This window comes from Limulus polyphemus, unplaced genomic scaffold, assembly GCF_000517525.1.
Source record: "Limulus polyphemus unplaced genomic scaffold, Limulus_polyphemus-2.1.2 Scaffold2886, whole genome shotgun sequence".
Lineage (NCBI taxonomy): Eukaryota > Metazoa > Arthropoda > Merostomata > Xiphosura > Limulidae > Limulus > Limulus polyphemus.
This window is the reverse complement of record NW_013668496.1, coordinates 7,708-27,048: the sequence shown is the minus strand read 5'-3', so window position 1 is coordinate 27,048 and position 19,341 is coordinate 7,708. Positions and strand designations below refer to the sequence as shown.

The window sequence follows — 19,341 nt, the reverse complement described above, 5'->3', positions numbered from 1 at the left end:
TTATATGCTATTAAAATATGGATTATTAGCTAAAATTTATGCTATACTAATTGCTATAACATAAATAAAAAGTAGTTTAATAAAATTCTGAATGTATGTCCCTAAAACCTCGTGACATGCACAGTAAATAATGCCCAGGCAGACATGGATAAGCCAAATGAAATATAATTTTGAAGTGCATACTTTTCCTTGAGATGTTTTCAAGATACTAACCTTGTTCGGGGAAACAGTCATTAGGAGTCCCTAATGAAGCATCTCCTCTGTATCCACTGGCACACCTCTCACAGAAGTCACCCTCAGTGGAGTGTTGGCAGTTCTATATAATAGAAATTACTAAAATGAAAAAATGTATGAAGACTGATGAAGGTTACCTTCATTCATTAAATAAAATTTATATTTAATATTGATATTTCTGTATAACAAATAGACAATTATACACTTTAACACCCTGAAGAGATCAAAAGGCATTTTTTACAGAAAACAAAAGCTTGAGGAAAGTATGTATTTACAACTAATTTTCTTCTGCAAACAAGGCTGAATATTTTATTTTCTGAACTTCACTCACTATATAAAACAAAATATGTTTAAGTCTATAACAAGAGCTAGATTCCAACATTCAAAAAACTAATTTACTGAAAATCTGCAAAATATAATCCTCAAAAACCTAAAAATCAAAACCTAAATCTATATACATATGTGTGTGTGTGTGACAGTAAAAAACAAAATTTCAGTGTATTTGAACAATAGTGAGGCAATAGAAAATTGTTAATTTAAGAAGGGGAATACAGACTATCAATAAAGTACAGAAGCAAGTGGAATCAAAATACAAAGATTACATTTTCAAGCATACAACTGGGGATTATAAAAATAATAACAACAACAACAAATAGACTCAAAATAGGGCCTACAATATTTTATCAAATCTCTATTTTGACTTCACTAAAATTGATAATTTGTATATTTTATTTGAACACTTGAAAATATAAACTTTGCATTTTCATTCAATTTGTTTCTGTACATTTTCTTATAATTCCCATTTCCCCTTTTTAAATTAATAATTTTTAATTATCTTGTTACTGTTTTTTTTGTATGTCCATTTATGGAGAATAAATTTTAAGCTACATATGTGCATATGCATTCAGTTGAATGTTACATGTTCTTCAACAGTTTACTGCTGCATTTTTTTTTTCACCCAACCATTATTTACTGACCCACCTTGTTGGGTTTAAGAGTTACACAGGCCTGTGATGGTTTTATTGTCTTGTTCTTTACTAATTTCTGTACACTGAATCCGAAAATGATATCCATTTTTCTCCATCATATACAGATTTTTTACAAAACATCATATGTACTTTTACATAAGCAAATAATTTTCACTGAAATCGGATCACATTTTATTATGCTTAAAATGTTGATAACCACTGGCTATAGATTTCTCTAGACCAATCGTGACGTGAGAGTCTTATCAATTGTTCTAGAACCCACTGCTAGTATATAAACAGTTAACAGGCCACATGACGTGCTATGTCTGGATAGTTTTTGTTAGCGTGTGCACTTTGACATTATTTTTTCTTTTCAATATTATTTATTCATTGCTATGGCAACAAATGACCCAAAAATATTCTGTTATATTTGTGGTAAATTTATTGTAAAGAAAAACATTACAGAATTTATCAACAAAAGCATATTACACATATTTTGGAACAAAAATAAGGCTAACTTTCACCAATAATGCTCCTACTGGCAATCAGAAGATATGATATGCTTTATCCCATCACTTACAGTAAAAATAAAACAAAACACGTGTCTTTAAATTTATTTCCTGAGGAGAGTAGAAATTGTAACTATGATCAAGAATCTTCCAACATGTCAGTGTATTTCCTTTTGCTCATTTTTTTTTTTTGGTCTGTGTGCATGCATGTGGGTCATGACCCTTGGACTCATATAAATGTACTATTCTCTCTCTTCAATTGTCTTTAAATTATATCTATTTGATCAAGTAATCTCCTTTAATTATCTTAGAAAAGTCTCTTATCACCAACAAGGTTTAAGTAGTTCATTTAATATAAAAACATGTCACATGACTGCAGATTTTATATATTCTTTATTAACTTTTCAAAATAAACTGGAGTTTAACCAGACAAGTCTTAGCTAAACAAGTTATACCTTAGTACTATCAAATTTGTTTTTTTGAGTATCATAGCAAGCATAAAAAAATAGTTTCAGGAAAAAATGTGCCTACACCAATTCACGTTTATGATGTAATATAATATTAATATATGATGTAATATATTCTGACAATATGATATAGCCATGTTTATGATGTAATATAGTCCAAAATGTCTGACATTTGGAAAAACAAACTTGAATGAAAAATGTCCTTTGGAATAGCATTTTAATTTTGGTTCTATTTTCAAAAACTCTCATGATATGGCATTCCAGGCCTATAAATCACCTTCTCTTTGACAGCTAATGGACCCAATCAAAACCATTGGTTTACTAGTGATGAAATAGTTTTAATTAGATATGAATAAAATTATTTCATACACATAAACATCAATAAGTACAACTACTGGAAACCATCATCTGTTCCCTACAGAACAAAGAAAAAAATATTGTGCATGGTTTTATCAATATATTGGTTAGCACTCTAGCACTATGCATACAGTGGGACTTTAACTTGGTGCAATGCTTAGGCAACCAATGAGTAGACAAAATGATGTCAGAAAGCATAGATTTTGTGCAATAAACTAAAATAAAATTATAAATATTACAATATAAAATATTTGGCATTTTATTGATGCCATGGTATGGACATACCATGAATTTTCTACCCTCTTATTTTCATGTAGAATTTGTCAAAAATTTTTCATTTATTCTAGGTACGTGTGGTTTTCATATAACACTTGGTCAAGAAAGTTATTAAGTAGATTACATTCTAACTACCTTTATTCTTTGTAATTTCCTACCTGATCAAGTAATTACTTCAGTAAAAGGGACCATCCGTCATCCATAACATGGATAAACACTGTTGATTTCTGTTTTGTTATAATAAATATTGTTCTTCATTGTGTATCACACTTTGTGTTCAGTTCATTTACTTCTTAAGTTAGTTTTAGTGGAACTCAATATTATTTCCCAATTTATCTTGCCAAATCTCCTGTGATATAGTGGTCCACTAATTTACCCCTTAAAAGAAATTGGTTTACCTGGAAATACCACAATGTACATATGACATGTAATCCATTGGATAGAAGAATAAACATTAAAACAGCATTAACAAGAAAGCTGGTTGATAAACGGACACATTTCCTAAACATCCTTGAATTTTAAACAGCAAAAACAATGAGATTTTCTAGTGAGATGAGTTGTTTTAGCTGTTTAAAAATTCACACTTGTTTACAATATGCTTTATGAAAACAAAATGACAAATAAATAACATTATCCTAAATAGTATTTATTATGTACTTTATTCTATGTAAAATATGTGGTCTTACCCTACACACTCCAGTCTCAGGATCACAGTCACTTGAATGGCCATTACAAAAGCATGGTTCACACAGTCCTAGATAAAGACCAGCACCAGATCTGGTGTATCCTGGAGAACAATCTTGACAAGAAAGTCCTCGATACCCAACAGGACAATGGCACTGCTCTACACTAAAAGCCTGAGATTGACCGGTTGGATTTTCAACTCCTATGTCCATTGTAACTTCTACCAGACTGGAAAAAGTATTGAACTGTTACTAACCACAAGGTAAATAATAAAATGTTGAAAATTACTCACATATCAAAAACATTAGATATTATCAAACCCAATAAGATGTTATGTAAAAATTTTAAACTTTTTAGGTTATATAAAACAAGAATAATGAATATTTTTAAAGCAAATTATATTATTTACAAATTAAATTCTAAAGAAGCTAAAGATATTACAATGTGTTGGCTTTGTTGAATTTCAACAAATGTTGTTGTTGGGGGGGGGGGGGTGATTATAAAGTTTGACAACGTATTTTGATCCCATGACTCACAAATTGAGAGTTGAGTGCTCTAATTAACAAGCCATTACAATGCAACTATGTAATGTTTCTTTTTGGTCTAACTAAAGTAGTATATGACACATTGTGATTTTCTTGTACAAGATTATATGTGAACAAGATATCACTTGGTCTTTCAAGGCTCTCCTTACACACTTGCCCTTAAAAAAAAATCAAGATTTAAACTAACTCTTTTTTTTCAATATATCAATACTTCTCTTCTTAAACTATTTTAATGTGCCAGCCTTCACTACTGCTGACAACTAATTCTATGAGCCAATCACCTGTTAAGGAGCTAAAACTGTCTCAAATGTAGCCTAGCCTGTCTTTTCCAAATCTCATGTTTGTATCTTCTCATCCTATTTTCTTCAGAATACAGCAAAAATGAATCAAAGATCTTTATCCTATCAATTTCCTGGATAATCTCAAAATTTAATAAAATAACCTCTTACCTTTTCTGTCAAGAGAAAATAAGCTGAGCAATTTTAACTTACTCCTATAAAGATAAATCTTTCATCCCCAGATTCATCCCTCTGAACCCTTAACAAAAGATATATCTTTTCTTGGGTAAGGAAATTGTTTGAGCTCAATTAGACAGATAAATAAATGAGTGACCAAACGTTACAGTATACATACTGTCCAAGTTCAAACACATTAACCATGTGTTTAACAGCTTTGCTATCAGAGCAGACATATGATAAAAGATATTTTTTGTTAAATTACTGTATAAATCAACACATTCTGGTATGTAAGCCAATAATGATGCCTACAAAATAGTGAAGATTCACTGAGAGGGTCTAAGAGATAGTGAGATAAATAATTTTAATTTTTCGTGTCAAAGTAAGAAATGATAAATAACATATCACACACAAAGTAAATGACATATGTGTTGTGGTGTGAACACCTTCTACAAGCTGGCAAAGAAACAATTATATTTAATTATACACATTGCTATTAGGCCTATTATATTTTTAACACTATTTTTTCAAGAAGTAATGTATAATAGTATGTTAGCCACACTAATTCCATCATATAAATGATGCATTTCATTCAATACAAAGCTCATGTCTGCTAACAAACAACAAACACAGTTGTGGCTGATGCACTACATATATGAGCTATTTGTTACAACAACAATTTTTACGGTGTGAATGCCTTTTTTTAAGTGTATTGAGCAAGACACCTCATCAGCAATGAATATGGTGGTCAGAGTATGGTTGAAAAACTATTACACACTTCTTGGAAAATCTTAACTAACTAGATAAAGAAGGTAGTGTTAAAGTTTTTGTAGACCTAATTCTGATATAATTAACTAAATGACATACTGTTGTTCTTTTAGGGAAACCTTTACCAAAAATCAGAATTTTGATTAATATGAAAATATTTATAGAAGACATACTGCATTTATTCAAATGTATAAATGTTAAAATACACATTTTTTAAACAATTTTTTTAGATCAACAGAAATGAAACATTAGTGAAGGATATGTTTTGTTTCAAACAAACAAGGAAAACAATCATGTATTATGAAGTTGTAAGCTAAGCATGTAAAATACAGTTGTTCAAAAATATTCCTACAAAGTGTTAAAAAGCAAAAGGTACATCTCATTGTGTATCAGCTTAATCTTACCTTACTGATGTAGTTTGAGTTGAATATGTTGCCTTAATCAAAATCCTGTTTAAGTCTGCTAAGGCCATCAGCAGATACTCCCTGTTTGCAGGCTGACCATCCGGCCGAACCCACAAAGTCTATGGTGCACAAATATAATTTCTTATAAATTCTCTTTGTGTTTTTACATACAAAAAAAAAAAAGAAATGCAAGTTACAAGACCTTATAGTTGAGAGGTTATGATAAATGTAATATACCACACACACTTCTCATAGTTGTAAATGTATACATATAAAATTTAGCTATCGTTGCAGTAGCATGTGCTAAAAAAAAATGTATATCAAAAATATATTCAATGGAAAATCCTTCATAACAATATATAAGGCCTAATCCATGTTTAATATCAAACAACAGTAACTTAATCTATCATCATTTACATGAACTTTCAGAATCGTGTGTGATGCTCAAATGAAGCTCTTTTTTAATCTTGTACATTGAGCCAAAACAACTGTTCCTATTGCCACATTCATCAGCATTAGTTGCACATATACTCAGGTGCTTTAGCATTACGTCTTGTGAATCACATGTAAACTAATAACAAGCATCAAGTGTAATAAATTAGCTTTGTATCACATATACTCAGGTGCATTAGCGTTATGTCTTGTGAATCACATATAAACTAATAACATAAGCATCAAACACTTGACCAATTTTAAGAAAATTATTTTTATAAATTAATTTCTTATGCAAGTTCTTCAACAAACACGAATGTAGAATTCTCCTTTAAATCCTCTTGTTTACAGTCTTCACACTCAACCTTCAGCATTGTTTGACTTTAATAATGACTAGCACTGTTTAATCTGTTTAGTCTACACATTGTATTCAAAAACTGTTAAAATTCAACAAGTTTTACTTTGCTTGTCCATGGTTTGTAACATACTAATATCAGAATAATCGTAAGAGAGAAATGCTACAGAAACTCTTAGACTTCCCATACTGTACAATAGCTTCTGGTGATAATTCTAGACTCACATTTAACTGACTTTGTTCCATTAAAACTGTTCAGATTTGAGACATAGTATTTTTCTGTATCTATCAAGTTCTTTATTGGTCACATTTTATATTTTATCTGTTATTTTATCTTCCCTAATTCGGATAATTTGACCAAACCACCATTAAGAAAAGAAATAAATCTAAATTACTCGTTTTTTGCTTTCTAGATTTACTGCAAATTGTAATATGAAATTACAAAAATAAATACACCTTAAAGATCATAATAGTATACATTTGTTTCTACTTAATTTGAACCCTGTCTAATTAATAATCCTGCCATACAAGTTGTAAATCACTTGGCAGATGTGTAGCTCAAGTTACCATATTAAATGACAAAGTATGAGCAACTTGCAAGTATAACTTGTTGATAATAATTATTATTTTTCATTATCTTACTTTATCTAACCTAATAGTATCTAATTTTTAAATTTTAGTTACTTTTATAACAATAAATAAAAATATACATGAAAAACAAGAAATATAGTACTTATTTTTTACTGTTATTGCCAGTGAATTTAAGCCTACTTATTTTTTTGCACTGATTGTCTTAGTACATTAAATAATTTTTATTTATTTAATGAATGCACTAAAAAACAGAATATAATAAAACATAGAAAACAAACAAAGTACTATAACTATTATAATTTAACGTTGCTTTCTAACTAAGGCATAACAGCCATAAAGTAATTCCATTAGCTACTTAATCTGAACATCTCAAGAGAAACTTTCAAACTGAAGATGAATTAGACAACACTCTGTATTGAAAACAACATAACATTATACAACATTTGATAGATTATAACTTTTTTGTACTGGTTATAAATGATATAAAATAAAACATAAGAGAGAATTATTGGTAACAGTGACAAAAAGGACTTGACAGGTGGGTGTGTCAAGTCGATCTGATTTTCTAGTTTATGTCTCTGTAAACAAAAAAGATTGAAGACTATAAAGATTAGACTTTGCCTTAGTAATATCTGTATTATAATGAGTAATTTATGTTAAACTTCAATACTTCAGACAGTGGTGGTAAATAAGTTAGTGAATGGGCAAGAACTAGAAAACACATGTCACAATTCTCATAAAAGGAGAGATTGAGGATTTATTTAAATATTTCCTTTTAAAAATTAGGATATTAAAACTTGTATAATAAATTTTGATTTAACACTACATTTTGATGGCAAGTTTATTTGTATATATTGATAATAAAGTAGTTTAATTACATTTTGAATGTAACTCTGTAAAATGTCGTGACATTTAACCTACCCATAGCAAGAGAACTAAGAATATCTAAAAGGAAGCAGATAAAGTTTGGAGCACCCAGGCAAATTTACGTGTCAAGAAATATCTGTAAGGCTAACTAAATTACATACAATGTACTAAAACTGGTATGAAAAGTAATAAACTGCATAGTAAAATTAGAAAATAAATGCAAACCCAGTTGTAGTTGAACAAACTGTGAAACAAACAGTTAACAAACACCAGAAAACAATGCATATCAGACAGGCTGTTTCTGATAACATAATCTCATGGATGCACAAAAATCCCACTACAATGCAAGAGGTTACAAGCTTAGATTGGTTTGTATCTAAAAATATTTGTTGAAAAAACTAAGAAATTTAGAGCCAAAAATATTTTATGTGTAAAGAAAATTGTATAAATCATCCATTTTTGTGCTTGAAAGAATCATGTTTTAACTTGTTTGAACTCGGTTTAACTATGAAAAGAGCACGGCAGTTAAACAAAATATCCAAAAATACTGATAATTACAGCTTGTAAGTTAATAAACTTAATAGAGAGAGAAAACTACTTACTTCATACATTGGCACTGATACTGTTTGGTGTAACCCTGCTTTCACTCTTTCAGAATGGCGGTAAAAGAGAATAATATCATTTCCCTACAAAAGATAATCAAATATTGTTAAACAGAATAATTATTAACTACAATAAATAATCAAGTACTGTTAAACAGTATAATATCATTTCCCTACAAAAGATAATCAAATATTGTTAAACAGAATAATTATCAACTACAATAAATAATAAAGTACTGTTAAACAGTATAATATCATTTCCCTACAAAAGATAATCAAATATTGTTAAACAGAATAATTATTAACTACAATAAATAATCAAATATTGTTAAACAGAATAATTATTAACTACAATAAATAATCAAATATTGTTAAACAGAATAATTATTAACTACAATAAATAATCAAGTACTGTTGAACAGTATAATATCATCTCTCTATGACAAATAATCAAATACTGTTAAACAGGATATTTCCCTACGATAAATAATCAAATATTGTAAAACAGAATAATATTTTCCTACAGCAAATACTGTTTAACTGAGAGATTGAATTACATTAATATTTTCAAATCATGCATTTTGATTTTAATAAATAACCTTTGTACAAATGCAATTCTCAAATTTGCATATCAAAGAATAATATCACAAGAAATTTCATTTAAGTTAAGAAATGATGAGTGTTGAATAAAGCTTTGTGAGGATCATAAAAGTAATAAATAAAGTTTCATAAAGTCATGTTCAGAGATCAATGAAAGTCATCATTAATAAAGCTTCTTGAATTATGCATCTGGTCAAGAAAGCTTCATGAAAATCCAGTAAGCAAGCAAATAGAGCTTCAAGATATGAACTGCTTGAATTTTTTTTCCAAAATGAAGTTGATTATTTAAGAAAAATAGGTCATAATACTCAAATACACAGTTTTTTTGATACTATAGTTTCATTTAAAGACACAAAAATGATCTACTTACAAATAAAGCCACATCAGGGTCTGTATTGGGGGTATTTAATCCACCAGGCTCATATTTTATGGTGTAATTTATGTGGCCACCATATGAAGTAACCTGTAATAAATTAAGTGTTTTTAAATTGAAAATCTAAATTTCCAAATTTTTTCTACCATTGATATTTACTTGTAATTCTACAGAGAGTAAATAAAAACATTTTACAGATAAAAAATGATATTTACCTTAAATATTAAAACTGAATGTTTTGACACAACATTAGAAATTATTAGAATGTTTAAATGTATACAGTTTATAATGCAAAGCCCTTATAAAAGTTTGAGATTGTAAGCATACATTGTGCATGCAATTTTTGAATTTTTAGAATAGAAAAGAAGTTTTAGAACGAATACATATTTCGAGGGTTCCAACAATGAAAAACTCCAGCTAAATCTATAAATAATCACTAAAACTCCAGCCAGCAAAATTATAATGTCTCACTCCAACTGCACATCTGCAAAACAAACTATAATCCTCAGATATATCTAGCTGAAAGCTTCAATTAACTATTTACTCCTGTTATTACTATTTGATGTTTTATATTTTACATCAATTTTTTTATACTACTGCTAGCTTCAACTAAGTGAGAGTTTAACAAGCGATTTTAAATATTTTACTATTTCAGTATGAGTGATATGTTGTGACTAATGACTGCATACAGTATTTGAAGGAGTCAGAAGTGACAATCATTTGATAATTTTGAGATAGTGTTTAATGAACTTTTTAAACTTCTTTTTCAATTAAAGAAGTGAAACAACAACATATGCTTATAATTTACTTATTACAAAGTACATTACTTTAAATGATATTTCAAAGAAATCAAGGGGAATTTATCATGATATACAGTACTAATGCTACTCAGTGTTGAAAATGACCTCCATGATATTCCAAAAAACCTGATAACTTTATAATTTTATTGATAAATATAAAGTCAATTAAAATCAGACACAGCATTGAAGATGAACAATTTCATAATTAATACTGATACAAGCCAGTTAGATTTCAATCTTCAGTTTAAGGTTTATTCTAAGCAACTGTAATAACAATTTTGCAAAACTAGCGTGTATCTCAAAAACAAAAATTATTAGAACTTTAGTAGATTTGATGGTGTAACTTCAATAAAAATGTGAAGGTATTAAGAGGCAGATCCAGGATTTTTAAAAAGGGATTCAGGTTACTAAAATCAAATCATGGAAAAGGTTCTAAAGGTACTTTCGAATAATGAATGAGTCAATGAACCAAATACATTCATGACTATACAGGGCATTTTAGGCACAGTTTCACATATACTTTTAAATAATATGTCATAAGAAATGAAGTTTCTAAACTGACATTCACTGCTTATGGTTGTATTTCACAGGGCTTAACATTCACTCTGTTAGGGATTGTTGCAACTAACCAAGAAACTGATTTCAATACCACTGTAGGTCACATGGTTGTGTCCATTTAATATAAACCAACAGCCAAACTAAGAAACTGATTTCAATACCACTGTACACCATGTGGTCTCCACATAAATCACTAGCTAAATAAAGCACAAAATTTACTCCATGAATAGAAACTGAATAAATTACATATTATAGTACATGTACCCCTAAGCAATGTTTTTTGTAAACTAATGTGTATTGTTATTATTAAAGATACAAATCTGATAGTGTTAGGGTTTTAAGTATGTAGGTTGGGATTGGATTCTTATACAGTAGGTGGTGTCTGACTTGTTGGCAATAAATTCAAACAATAAATGGACAGCACACGCTCCACTTGTTTTAAAATAAAATATTCAAAACAAGTCAAACTATGTACAAAAATTGTTTACACTATAGGTTATCACAACTGTATCTAAAACTCAAAATAATTCTCTATTCTTGTCAAAAGTCTGGATTTTTTCTTCACTTAATTTGCATTTGTTTGGTTGCCTATATTTATACGTTGCCTAATTGAGGCCTCAAACTTTCTCTAAACTACACGAGTGGCACTGTAAGGTAACAATACTCATTCAGTACCAAAGATTTGAGTAACGTGGCATAAACAATATTAGAAAAGCCTAGACAACAATGCAATTGCAAATACAATGTACAATTTATACAGAGTTATGTAATGAGATTTGTCACAACTAACACTTTTAAAACAATCCATTTTCAACACTCCTGTCTTAAAAACTAAACAATCATTAAATATTAAGTCACAAAATAAACTAAATAATAACACTTACACTAACAGTCTTGTATATACAACAGTTAGTAAATCCATAAATCCCTCATTACTGTTATAAAACCAGCTGATCTACTAAAGTGGCAACATAAAACTGAACTGTTATAATACCAAAAGGACTTTTACAATTGGAATCCCATTCTTTAAATCCCTATTTTAATGTTTGATGGATAATAAATTGATTTATAAAAACCTTTTTTTGTGATTAATGTATTTTGTTTGTGACTATGAAAAATAAGTTTAAAATATTTAACTTTGTGTACAATCTGTGAAAAAGAGAAGCTCCAAACACTGACATGTACAGAGGAGTTAAAATAAAACTAGTGTATGTGTGATATGCAACTACAATATTTTTTATAAAGCATCATTAATTTATCCATCTTTTAATTATATTTACATTCCTTCTTGGATATGGTGTATTACTACATCATTTTTAAGCAATCCATTGGGCTGTAATACGATAAGAAAAAAAATGGTCTAAAGAAGAAAAATATCTCAGAAACTTAACATATCCCGGGGTTTTATAATTCTACAACTTGGTTGTCTTGTGATGACAATTCTTCTTATTACACAGTTGTTGTTACACATCCTCCTATGTGGGGTTATGTATGGTTATTTGTTTTCTAGAAAAGTTACAATACTTAAATACTATATTATTGTTATTATTAATCTTTAATACAGTTAGACCTAACCCAGTAATGTTTATAATTCTTCAGTATTTCAAAATATATGATCTGGTACCAATCAGGTTAAAGTGAGACAGATAAATTGATACAAGCACATCAATAACTATGCTGCAGCTACATTTATTTTTGGAAGCATTGTTTACCTTGTCACCTAGAAATTTGGATGGCAATTTCCAGTACAGAGTTTGTCCTTGTAGATTATCATCAGTCTGATAAACAAGCTCCCTGTTTTGTCTGTCTACATAGAAATTGTTGAAGATCACATCTTCTTCCAATTTGGTCAATTCTACATCTTCTGGAGTATTCGTGAAGCTCACAGTTTCCTGAAAACGCAAAGAATAAGAAAACACTTCCACCTATAACTTCATACATTACTAACTAATAATACACCTAACACTTACTAGGTAAATTCTTTATAATACATCAACACATAACACTTCATAGGTTACCTGTTATTAGAAATAAATAGTTCTAAAAAAACTATTACCTTGCCAATAAAAAATCTTCAGATATAAAAGGTTTACAATTATTTCTCCCAAACAATGTTCAGTGGATAATAAATATCAGAAAAAACTATCACAAAGGTAATTTTAAGTTTATGATAATCAAAACTGAACATGAAAATTACATTTTAGAGTAGTTAGGAACACACTTTATGTGTTTTCTTTTATGTGAAAATAAAATACATTTCCTGATGAACTATTTATTGAATATTTTATTTAAGTATGGTTTTCATCTGTAAAAATACCCTTGATTTTGTAATATAACTAAGTGCTAATGCAAGTTATGGTAATTTATTTTATAAATATACTTTCTCGTCTTGAATTTGATATAACACCACTAGCAGCAAGGATACTCAACTGATAAGCTGGTGCAGTTTTCATTCAAGCTTTGTGTAGTTTGCCTATTACTCATAATTAAGACTATTTATTATTAATTGAAATTATTATTGTAGAACTTTATCAGCTCTTTGTTAGAAGTTAAACAATTGTGATAATTTAAAAGTTTTTTTTTTTAGCTGGTATTTAAATCTGAGACTTCTCAAATCTGAGACTAAAGGGTTAAAACAACTAGAACTTCTTAATAAGTAACTTTTTGTGACAACTGAAACTACTACATTCTTCCCCTCTCAGAAAACAAGGCTTAACCTTTAGCCTAATTTCAGTCATCGTTACCCCTTTTAGCTCAGTTGGTGGAGCACACTGTCTTGTTCAAATCCAAAGTGAGGAAAGTTTTACATATAAAACTCCCAGTGTCTGGGAGGTCTTGGGTTGAAATCCAAGATGAGGAAGTATATTTGTATTTCTCTCCCAGACTAATTGGTATCAACACATTTTGTTTGTAGCCCTGACTTTTAAAATATTTAGCATTAACTCTCTAATTAATAGGAAGCTTTTCAATACAGTAGTTTAATACCAGTCTCTAAAATCCTTGAAGTCTCTTAGCAATAGTCCAATTACTGTGAAACAATTTAGCATATTAACTCAATAGCAGTCTTGTTAAATACTGTAAAGCCTTTTAAAACACTATTCTAACAATGGAAGAAGGCCTCAGTATAGAAGCTGAAATGTTGTCTTTTCAATCAACAGGCAGTTGCAGTCTATTAAAATTTTCAAATCTACAATGTCTACTCTACCTAAAGTTACACAGAAACAACATTAAATAAAGTATTTTCACCTACAGGACAATAAAATATTTGAGAAGCACTACTATCCCAAAATATGTTTTGCAACGAGGAGTTTGCTTTTAGTAAATTAATTTTCATTCAACAGCTGGCTTTATTTTAGATTTATTTTAACTATTTTGTTTACGTTTATATGAAACACCTAACAATTTCAAGAAACCTTATTCCTTAAGAAATGTTTCTTAGAAACATGCTAACATACTTGAAATGAAAGATTTACTGCTTGTGGAATATATAATAATAATTTTGTTGTGCTTTTATTGTTTTCCATAAGGGGTGGAGAGACAGAATCTTTTCAGCAATATAAGAAACCTGCAAAACTGTCTATATACACAATTGCATCACTTGTGATTGTCTACCCTAATAACAGCACAAAATAACTTGGTTGTCTAATAAATACAGTTTTCTTGTTTGAATAGCTATAAGAAGTTTTGTAATGTGCACATTGAGAAAAAGATGGAGGTGGATATGTGTTAGTATATTATCATTACTCACTGTATTCAATATTAAGTGATAAATTTGTATAACCAAAAAATTCAAACATTCTTTAGCAGTAACACACTAGAATTATAAAATGACAATTTAACTGATTTAACCTCAATCAAAATATTTATAAACATCAACAAAACACTTATGATATCATACTGTTTTGTAAATAACATAATGACAAGTTTTCAAGTACATAATACTGTAACATTCTCAAAATATGTATTTGATACTAAGCCTTCATACCTGGTCACGGTACCAGTTACAACTACTACAAGACTTTGTTATACCCATACAGAAACAGTCTATACAGCCATCCGGGGATTCAGGGTTTAGGTAAAAAGTATTATCCTTACACTGGTCGCATCGGGCACCAGTTGTGTGACGCTATGAAGATTAGAAAGAAAAAAATTTATGGGCCATTAAACAATATTCTATAACAAAAAATTTTTAACGAATTTTTTATATCCAAATCACAAAATCATAGTCGAGATATTTATAAAATATTTTGTTACAATAATAATGAAAAATACATAAGTTGTTTCTAACCACAATACAAAATCATGGCTGAGAGTTACTTAAAAAGCATTGTTAGAATAATTAAAAACAAAAAATTGTTGTTTGTACACCTTTAATCTTAACGAGTCAATATAAATTAGCAGGTATCAAAATAGTGAAAATAGGTCTGAAGATAGTACAAGTTCACAATGTGCATGTTTTAATTATGTTAAACATGGAGACATTTTTGTGTAACAACATGACAATTTTACTTCAGTATTAAATTTAAACTGATACAAGACAATGCAACTAGCACTTACAGTGGCATTGCTCCATTAGTATGATTAGGTTCATACAAAATCAAGAGCAAAAAATATACATTTTGTATATTTTTATTTTAATATTTAACTGGGAATATATTATAAAATATATATTTAACTAAGCCGTTCTGTTCAGTTCTAAGTCCCATGATAAACGTGGAAGTCGCATTTTAATTACTAGTGATAAATAAGCTATCGTATGTAATAGAATGAATCTAATATTTATTATCATACTTGAATTTATATTTACATTCACATAAATTTGAACTTGTGTCCACTGCATAACAAGGCATAGAACTATCTTACCTTACATTGACATAATCCTGTAGAGGGGCTTCTTACAGTGGATAAACTTCCTATTGGGTTACAGTCACCACCTGGGAGAAAACAAGTACGAAATACTTAGATGCATCTACATGAAAACAAAAGTACAAGTTAAAATTTGAATCCTAAATTTGCAACATAATGTGGCCCACACTGATGATAAATCTGGAGTATGTAACATCTGGAAATATTTTAGAATTTACTAAACATATGCTACAATGATAACTGTGCATTAATGTGATATGCAGGCATATCGCATGCTTTCTACTTGCTTAACCCTAGAACGCCAGCATGGGATCACTATAACCCCATACTACCTTGTGTTAATGACTAAAAATTTAATACTGGCATTCTAAGGTTAACATATAGGAATTTTTTAATTTCTTGTTTATTTAGTTGGTATTCATTTTTAACCTAAACTATCCTGTTACAAAAATAAAACTATCTCAGTTGAAGATGATTCCTACCCTGCCATAATTTTTTATTTCTGTCCCTAGTCCTACCATGCTCACCATTAAGTATGAAACAAGATGATGCATCAACACTATATACTTCCCTTAATCTTAACTCTCTCCATGGGCTTGGTCAATCTGACCAACCATGTGACCTCTTTGTACTCGTTTACTCTTTACTGATTTAATACTTTTAACTTTCAATAGAGTGTGTATATCTTCACAAAATTTGGCAGTCTTTCACATACAAAAAATCATATTTTGTTAGTGAAGTGTTCTTAACAAACTGAAATAAAGATTTTCATGCTAAGATTAAAATACTTTTCTTCATCTAAAAATCTCAAATTTCTTTTGTGTAATCCCTAAAACCTCCTAAATACATTTCAAACGTTATAGCTTATCTGTTATTTTCTTTACCCTATCTCTATACTGGATTGGTCAATTTGACTGACCTCACCCCCCCCAAAAAATCTAAATTTCTCTCTCTCAAAAAAAAATACCCTTTATTTCTTTCTAGAATGACTTCAAATTGTAACATGAAACTACATTGTTTCTACTAAGTAGCTTTAAGCTCGTACAAGTATTCATCTGTTTATAATAAAGTTTCATTGTTTTATTGCCCTTTGAACCATAACTAACCACAATAAGTTGTAAATTACTATGGGAATGTGCAGCTCATGTTACGCTATTGAATTACATCACCCATGAGCTACTACAAACTGTTTGCGTGCATGCCTCGTGAAACATTTTTATTACATTATCATCATCCATTTCACCTAATTTAATCTTAACTAACCTAATAAGATCCAAATTATTACATTTCAATTACTTTTATAATAATAAAGTATAAACATGAAAAACAAGAATTAAAGTATTTACCCAATCTTCTTTTTTCTTCTTGTTGATTATCAATGACACTTAACCATACTTTACATTTATACTAATGGTAGTAATGCACTAAATGATTTTTATTTAATTAAATAATGCACCAAAGAAATAGAGGAAACTGTCTACTTTTTGCATGTTATTAGTTTAACTCTCAAAATGTTTCTGGTTGTAACTATGTGACAAGAACCATTAGAAATTCATCCAAGCTAGTCTTTAGCTTTCCCATGGGAACGAAGCTTGTACTCTGAGTGAAATTGACGATTATCTGCTCAGAACACAACGTTATACAATACGTCTTTTGATAAATGAAAACCGACTTTTTATTGGTTATAGGTTGTCATGATATAAAAGACTGTTTGGTTTAGATATTAGTGATAAATTTATTTTTGTGACTGAATATCTTACTATTATTTAGTTTTTGTTCTAATAAGAGTTAAAAGCAGATGATTGTATGAAGTTTTGTTAATTGATGTTGAGAATATCGAACACCATGTGCAATATATTGATGTCAAGAATATAGAAGGTGGACAGACGATTAGGTAATAAAGATATAAATAGCGTGAGATGAGTGAGAAGCAGCAGACAGATAATAGCAAAAGAGAATAAAGTTGGTGTGAAGCTAACTATCATAGAAGAAACAGGCCTAACATTTAATATGTTACAGTGAAACTAACAGTAGAAAAGAAGATAATAAAAATAATTTTATTCCATCAAAGCGTGGTTCTAAAGTAACTGAATCAGCCTGAGTGAACTTTGACAAAAAGAAAAGAGGATCTTCAAAAGAAAGAAGACCAAATAATTACGGTAACTCGCTCCACAATTGTAAATGAATCACAGAATACTACTGCAATAGAAATAAAGAAGGTAGTTTGGTTTGTCATCTGAAATTCTAAAGTAATTAAATAGGCCTAAGTGGATATTTGAGAAGGAGATAATTACATATACAGTATTTATGATATGTTCATAATATCTATAGTGTTGAAGAATTTATTGTACATATGTTAACTTGTTCTGAATATACATTATTTTGAAAACAAGTGAAGTGCATGCTGTTTATTCATCATTAAATTTATCGCTATGGAGAGAGAGAGAGAGAGATTTAGACATTTTTGACAATAAAAGCTAGAGAAAAGGATCTTTATTCTAAAGATAATTTTAAAAAAATTCAACATTTTCTGTTGTGTCTTCATCAGGGTTCATACAAGCCAAACTTATATATGTAATAAATTTTAATAACATATTCTAATTTACAGCTAATTCTAACTTCATGAACTTTCTTCTACATGTGAAAGCAGCAAGAAGAAACCACACACTTGATGCTCTTTAGTATTTGGTATTTCATCAAAACTTAAGTGATATGAAATTTTCTATCAACAGAAAATTCTAAAACTGTATAGTTTGATTTTAACAGGCAGAAGAGAGATCAATTGAAACCTAAAACATACTACAAAAATAGGAAGAATGGTTTACATATGTTTTATAAACTTTATTTATAAACCCATTGGTAAAAAGTGACAGTATGTGTTGTCAAGTTTGTTTCCAATATTAGCTAAATTAATGCAATGATACTTAATAACTAATGGTAAAATATATGACGATTTAGGTTTTCTTTTTCAAAATAACTGCAATACTGGTAACCACAATTTATTTTTGATAAATACTGAAAGTATAATTTCAGAATATTATTTCTGTATCCATGTTATTACAAATTTAAAAAATAGAAAATGGTGTTTAAAGTTACATCCAATTTTAAAATAAATATAAATACTGCTTGTTTCTCTTACAATGACAATTATAACTAATCTTGTCAACAATAGTAAAACAATTGTTAATATTAAACATATTAATTGTCAAATTTCATTTAAAAACTAAAGGTGTCACCTCTTTCTCTACAAGATCCTCCTGGAATATTTGGGTTTCCTTCATAACCAGGAGCACATTTCTCACACTGGCGGCCTTCATACCCAATTGGACATGCATTACAAGTAATTTTTCCATCTGATTCCAAGAAACATGTTGGAGAGAACCTGATCAAAACAAGTAGTTTGAAGTTAAGGTAAGTTATGATGTACAGTTGTATTACAATTTCAAAACTTATTATACTGTGCATTTTCAGAATAGCTTTTGGAAATTACGAGCCTGATTAACGTGCTAATTTGGTTAGTAAAATATTTCAAATCAAGCAGCATGACAGAACAACTTCCAGTACTAAGAATCATTATGAAAATTCTGATTCAATACCAGATCTAAAGTACTAGGCAAAAATATTTTCAAA

General features: G+C 29.1%; 1 protein-coding gene across 1 annotated transcript in view; it reads right to left on the bottom strand.

Moving 5' to 3' along the window:
- Positions 1-19,341, bottom strand: part of LOC106468138 (basement membrane-specific heparan sulfate proteoglycan core protein-like) — a 151,119-nt gene that overhangs the window by 124,863 nt on the left and 6,915 nt on the right. The window contains exons 4-12 of the mRNA XM_022396444.1: positions 18,948-19,093; positions 15,709-15,779; positions 14,831-14,971; positions 12,558-12,737; positions 9,485-9,577; positions 8,515-8,598; positions 5,668-5,786; positions 3,498-3,723; positions 214-316 (exon numbers count right to left, since the gene is read on the bottom strand). Coding sequence (XP_022252152.1) covers positions 214-316; positions 3,498-3,723; positions 5,668-5,786; positions 8,515-8,598; positions 9,485-9,577; positions 12,558-12,737; positions 14,831-14,971; positions 15,709-15,779; positions 18,948-19,093 — 1,163 coding nt within the window. The remainder of the gene's footprint in view (positions 1-213; positions 317-3,497; positions 3,724-5,667; positions 5,787-8,514; positions 8,599-9,484; positions 9,578-12,557; positions 12,738-14,830; positions 14,972-15,708; positions 15,780-18,947; positions 19,094-19,341) is intronic.